The following is a 6,510-nucleotide window of genomic DNA, read 5'->3' as shown; positions in this document are numbered from 1 at the left end:
TCAATTAAATCATGTATACACAACACAACACAAAATCATGTTTTATTCCCACATGTATTTATCCCTTTAGTGATCATTGGTTCAGGCTACATCAGTAACTTAACTTGAATACACAAACAGTCAGCAAATCCCGGACTCCAGTGGATGGTAAATTGGGAATAACTTGCTTACATTTGTAATCAGTTTAATGCACAAATAAATGCAGTTCTATATTCACAAACTGATCATACTGTCCATGATCACACAAACAGCAAGCCTTGATATGTGATCCATATGTATGATTTGAATCGAAAACAAGCCTCTAATGTTACTACTGGAAGAGTTTCATCTTTCAGTGGAAAAAGACCTCCAATCACAGACTAAACTCCTGTGCAGTCCAAGCCCATCAGAAGTGCATGGTGCTGATTGAATAAGAAGCTTTCAAGATGAACTTGGCATGCAACCATGAATATCATTTGACAACATGGTGATTGTTTGTAAAACGAATGGAAGCCTTAGCCCCTCCTTACAGGTTCTTACACTGGGACTTCATTTGATTCAAGAAAAGATCGTGAAATACTTTGTTAGGTTGAGGAAAGGATTGTGGCTTGGGTTGTAATAACTAGGGAAGTGTTACTACTTCAGTACAGAAGTCACTTGACAAATAAATCAAAGACGATTTCTCGTTCACGAACAAGGGTCTCCTGGGTGAGAGAGCGTTTTTTGTTTGACCTGCCATTACGCTCTGTGTGGGTTTTGCAGCCTTTTACAGCGCATTGACTTTCATAGGCAGAGCTACGAATGTTATATGAGAACAGCCTGACTTAAAAATCGACATAGCGTATCAGTTTATGGGGCAGTTGGAGTGCAAGTGCAATTCACAATTTCACAATTTCACAATTTCAACAGCCCATGGTGTTTATCAATACTGAAATAGGTGAAATGAAGCTTTTAACTAAAATGAGTACTTTTAATTGACTATACTTCCTGTATGTACTACTCATTACTATTGAGGTCTTCTCCACGTCTACACAGAATACGATGTAATGTCATCTGTGCGTGACTTGGCATGTGATGTTCAGGGTCTCTTCCGCTCAGGGTTTTGGACCACAAACAGGGCAACTGTCCCCTCATCTCTCTGCCACTGGTACCTACAGAAGCAAAAAACATATGCGAGGTTATTACTGCCAAATCAGCTCTTTTAAAAGCACATCTTCATATACATGAAGCCAAATTACAGAATTGACTTACTGGCTCTGTTCAGGAACGAGTAAACTGTCTCCTGCAGAAAGACTGAACTCCTGCTCGTTCATAGTGACTCTTGAAGATCCCTCCTGAGAGACGAGGAAAGACGACAATCATCTCAAACAGATCTGCTGGTTGGACGTATGAGGCTACAGGAAGGAACAGCACATTTAGTGCAACATACCATTTGCCAGATCCACACGTCGCTTTGTCGCACGGACGTCTCCGTCAGCCCGGATCCAAACACCATCACCTGCCATGGTCACAAGACAGAGCATCACCATCATCATCTACAGTTTATACATTTACAACCAAATCCACTGTACCGTGCTTTCATCTATGATGCAATACCGAACACCAAAGCACTTTTCTTTTTGTTTCCAGGTCAACAGGTCATGGTTAAAAAATGTACACTGTGCTACACACGTTTCAGCTACTACTGTAAATATGAGACCTGATTTATTCATTTTTTGTGTCTTACTTTCAGAAATATAAACATGGTTTCCATTAAATCTCGTTTCATATTAGAAGTCTATGAGAAAATGACTCCACTTCTCTCTTGATTTATTCCCTCAGTAAAAATTGTGAACATGAGTTTATGGTCTCAATCTCCAGTTTCAAGTCTTCTTCAATACAGCATGATGTTCATTTAGTACATTATGGTCCATTTAGAGTCACACAGACCATAAAGCGGAGTATGGTTAAGGGCGGGGCTACCTTGTGATTGACAGATCGCTACCAGAGCCGTATGCAACGTCTCTACCATTACGTTCCTCCTCTGCAGTCCAAATATAGTTACCTCAGTTCAATGGTTGCAAAAAAACAAGATGGCGACGGCCAAAATGCCAGACCGGAGGCTTCAAAACCGCAATCAACAAACCAATGGGTGAGGTTACATTGACTACGTCCACTTCTTATGTACAGTCTGGTGCAGACCGGAGTTTACTGAGCATGTGCTGCACCCCAATTATATGATGCGTCTCCTCTTTAAACCTTGGTTGGTAAAAAAGAGAGCGTTTCCTATCTGAATCTCGGGGTTTAAGGATGGAGGGCGACATATGTTGTACATATTAGGAATTTGTGATTTTGGGCATCATTGATGAAACTACAACAGCTTTGTCTGAATCAAACAGTCTAAAATAGATCAAATTATTTTTTGAATCAGCAACTGTCTGATAAAATAATACGTCAACAAGAACAACATTTTGAGCAGGATGCTCAGTATTCGACAATTTGAATACACATTTGACTTGGTAAAACAAGAAGTTGAAACTCTGAGACCTTTACAGAAGCCCACGTGATGACGTGATTCACGGTACCTGTGTCTCAAACTGAGCCCCGAACATGTCGATGGGACTGCTGCCGGACAGGGACGGCCTCTGCTTGTCCAGCCAGTCTTTGAAGGAGAACGGGGACATCACGTTGATGGTGTTCAGCTGGAACGGGGGTTCTCCCAAGACTTCGCCTGCACACCCAAAAGACCAGTTCAAAACGGACAGGGATCAGACTTCAGATTAGACTTCTTTTTTTTCCAGAAATCACAAGAGCTGGCTCACTTGAATCAGGCTTTCCTGTTTTGGCCTGCTTTGATGCCATGAACCTACAACGACAAACTGCGTCAAAATACATATAACCTGATCTGATGGAGACTGTTTGTAAGTGTGTCAAAGGGAAGATGTCTTACTCTTTGATTATTGGCACCAGCTGGGTTCCCAGATTCTCACAGTAAAACCACTTCTCGAACAGGGTGCAGGTGGTGTTGTCCACAAAGTACCTGAAGGCACCAGCACACGCTCATGTTAATGCTGCTCTTACATACATGTCCGTTACTCTCTCGCTGAATGCTGTTCATTTGGACACAGTGTCCCTCTGAGATTCTTTGTATTGCACGTCTGATTTGATGCATTTATGCCAACTGTGTTCTACACAATGACATAATATGGACATTGAAGGTTTTTAAAAAAAAGGACGGAGTGGGAGGAGGAGGAATTCATTTTTATGATTAAAATCGTAAATTTACGAAAGAAAAATGTACAATATTCTCTGAGATTAAAATGGTAAATTTACAAGAAAAAAACTTTTTCCCTCGGAAATCTTATTTTATGTTCTCAGAGAATATAAAAATATATTCCTTGTAAATGTACGACTTTAGTCACGGAAAATACCATTTTTCTCCTCTAATTTCAGATCAGTGTCTTCTGCTCGCTGTATTTCTAATCTTGTTCCCAGTGAAGAGAACTGTGTGTTCTAAGGTAACATGACTGCAGTCATGCTAAGGCTAGGATTTGTCACACAAACTTGTTTTTTTTATCTAAGGTGCCTGAGCAGGGAGAGTTTAGATTATGTGGATAAAAGTCAATGACCTAATTCACAAACAGGATGTTTGAGAAGCAGATTATATTTTCAGTTTTGTGAATCGCCACTAAATGACCTCAGGTTGGAACTTGTGATTTAATGCACTGTTTTGTAAAAGATGGTTACTTTTTATTTTTCTGTCATGAGTGAGGGATTTGTGTCCCTTTTAGACACAAAGTTGTGATTTTGAAAATTATAAGAAGGCTTTTGAAGAACACAACACGTTTTGGTGCATAAATTTGCAGATTTTGCAAATGGAAAATACTTTTGGTTTGAGTGTCACCTATTGTCAGAGCTGCTCTTTTGTTTTAAACAACCAATCAAAACAAGCTGAAACTCAAAAGTTATGATTTTCCTCTAATTGTAATTTGTCAGTTGTTTTTTTAATTTTTTTATTTTGTCCTCTATGCCCTGCTATTATGCTGCTTAAGAAGATGTGAGAAGAGAAGACGAGAAGGAGAATGAACCTCAGGCAGTCGGTCTCAGTCAGCAGCCGTCTCCTCTCCACCACCAGTCCCACAGTGTTGGCCTGTCTCTGGGGGGAGTGGGGGATCCGAGCCGGCAGCAGGAACATCTAAAGGAGGAAGAAAAGAATGGAATGCAGATTGTCCGAGCAAAACGGTGTCGATGAGGCAAAGCTCACCGCACGCGCTTTACCGCCCAAGGTGCACTGCAGCATCGTAAATGTGAAATCCTGAATTATTAGCTTACCTGTCCCTCCTTGATGTGCACATCCTTGTGTTTCCCATTTTCTATCACCTTCAGACACATGTCTCCCTTCACCTGGTAGAACAGCTATAAAAGAAGAAGAAATATCATGAGATTATTGCCGTCTTGGTTATTTGCAAGCAGGCGTGACGCGAGAGGGTTGAGCTAAGTACAACCGAATGCTGAATAAGACATTTTTAGGCGACCAAAACTGAAACTGAGAACTGAAAACACACTGAGTCAAAGTTCTAAGAAAACAACACGGAAAACTTCCGGAACAAAAACGCTGGTATTGACCTGTCAATCACAAGGTAGCCATACCCTAAAACATCCCCTGGTTTATGGTCTGTTTGACTCTAAATGGACCATCATTTACTAAATGAACATCATGCTGTATTGAAGAAGTCATACAACTAGAGATTGAGACCATAAACTCATATCTATACAATCAGACTTATTTTGCAACCAGAGGAGTCGCCCCCTGCTGGACATTTGAGACAAGTGAAGTCAGTTGAGGCCCAACCTGCCTCATGTGATGTCACTTGAGGCAGGTTGAGGCCTGAAGACTACAGGTTTGAAAATGATCATCTCTACTTGAGGTTAGCGGCTCGAGGCTACGTTAGTCACTGCTAGCATAACGTTAATAATGTTAATGTTAGCCAAGTATCATCACAGGATGCCAACAACAACAGTGTGTGGTGGAGGTTGCCCTGTTTGTTGGGGAAGGGCGGTGTCAAATGTTTCACATTTGATTGGACCGCTATAAAGTGGGCGGGCTTAGAGTGTAAGAACGACAGAGGACTGTGGGCTCCACACACACCTCCCTAGTTGCTAAACGTCGCAGATATATTTATGAAAGGACGATATTATTGGATGAAATTGATACTAACTACTGTAAGCGCATTTCATATTTTGTTTTACATTCAGAGAAGATGATTGGATTTAAATATACAAAGAATTTACTTTTTGGAAAAGAAAAATTCACATATTACTAAATAATTGCACAATATGCCCGAGGGTCTAAAAGGGTTGAAAAAATGACGCCTTTTCTTTTTCTTTTCATCTGGACTTTAACTGTGAGGTGGAGTTTGTGAATGTAAAGCAGGTAAATGGAGAAGGGAAGGCTGAAATGACAGAATAAATGAGTACTTCTCTCTCACCTCCTCCCCTTCCTCAATATGGTAATCCTTCCTGGTATTGGGACCTCCGACAAACATGATGATCAACTGGGAAAAGTGCCTGATAGAAAGGAATTAAAGACAGTTCGGAAAGCTGACACGTGATTTGAAGAGATTTTTCAAATCTGACTTTTAAAGTTGCACTGATTGGTCATCCTGCAATCCAAGAAGAAGCAACAATGTTGCTTGTACATCCAAAGTCAAACTACTCACATGAGCTTGTTGCACACTGGTGGCAGGAAAGCATTCTCGTTCGCTGCAATCCAGCGCTCCACGTTCACAAGAGATTCGTTGCTCATTGTTTTTCAAACTGATTGGGCTTTGTGGCGCAGTGTTCAATCTCTCTGACTCTGCTGGTCTGAGCAGTTCAATCAATGTGACTCACACTGAAAGTCTAAAATACAGAAGTGACTGTATAGTGTGGAGGGGGGAGGAGTTCAGCTCCCCACAACAGATGAAAGGTCGCTTGCACAGTGATAATAAGTGACATAATGTGGACAGATTGGAATATATTGTAACACTCTTGAGGTCAGGCTGGCAACAGCTACTGTGCTTATGCAATTGTGCATTTTGATAAGATATTGAGTATAATATTATATTATATTGTGGCCATACATGACCCACGGGAGCCTTCAACGGTGGTTCTGCCTCCGGCCCCAGAGACACGGAGTCGGGCTGGTCGGTTGATCCGGGCCCCCAAACATTAATGGTTGGGACTAATCTCGGGAGTTGGTGAATTCTGGGGGGAGGCATGTAGGGGACGACCGAATTCACGGGGCCCCTTTAAGGAAAGGGGCGTAACCCTGGTGACAGAGGGGGTTAAAGGGTGACAGGAAGTGAATGTGTGGAAGGTTCGTATGGATGGAAATAAACGGCCACATGGTTCAGCCAAAGGGAATACTCGACTCCTTGTTTGTTTCCACACACCTACAATATTGTATATAAACCAAATAAATTAAAACCAAATGTCACATTTAAGCTGAAACATTGCCCCATGAAAAAATTAATTCATAAAATAAAATAAATTCTTTCTGTTTTCTGGTAA

At 41.2% G+C, this 6,510-nt stretch overlaps 1 protein-coding gene across 1 annotated transcript; it reads right to left on the bottom strand.

Moving 5' to 3' along the window:
• Positions 1-683: 683 nt before the first annotated feature.
• Positions 684-5,805, bottom strand: haao (3-hydroxyanthranilate 3,4-dioxygenase). Its single transcript, XM_079280910.1, has 10 exons — positions 5,679-5,805; positions 5,448-5,526; positions 4,291-4,374; positions 4,047-4,153; positions 2,909-2,998; positions 2,781-2,824; positions 2,544-2,689; positions 1,409-1,477; positions 1,231-1,313; positions 684-1,130 (listed from the first exon to the last, which is right to left on the bottom strand). The coding sequence occupies exons 1-10, from the start codon at positions 5,762-5,764 to the stop codon at positions 1,058-1,060; spliced, it is 861 nt and encodes a 286-aa protein (XP_079137036.1). The 5' UTR covers positions 5,765-5,805; the 3' UTR covers positions 684-1,057.
• Positions 5,806-6,510: the final 705 nt, after the last annotated feature.

Source organism: Melanostigma gelatinosum (genome assembly GCF_949748355.1).
Source record: "Melanostigma gelatinosum genome assembly, chromosome: 12".
In the NCBI taxonomy this organism is placed as follows: domain Eukaryota; kingdom Metazoa; phylum Chordata; class Actinopteri; order Perciformes; family Zoarcidae; genus Melanostigma; species Melanostigma gelatinosum.
This window is presented reverse-complemented; position numbering and strand designations above follow the sequence as displayed.

What these genes read in the sequence shown, in the direction of transcription:
- haao (XM_079280910.1), bottom strand. Translation starts at nt 5,764, where the DNA reads ATGAGCAACGAATCTCTTGTGAACGTGGAGCGCTGGATTGCAGCGAAC. An exon ending in ACTGAGACCGACTGCCTGAG is followed by an intron (nt 2,999 to 4,046) that starts GTTCATTCTCCT and finishes TGGTGCCTTCAG; the next exon opens with GTACTTTGTGGACAACACCA. An exon ending in AACAGGAAAGCCTGATTCAA is followed by an intron (nt 2,690 to 2,780) that starts GTGAGCCAGCTC and finishes TTGGGTGTGCAG; the next exon opens with GCGAAGTCTTGGGAGAACCC.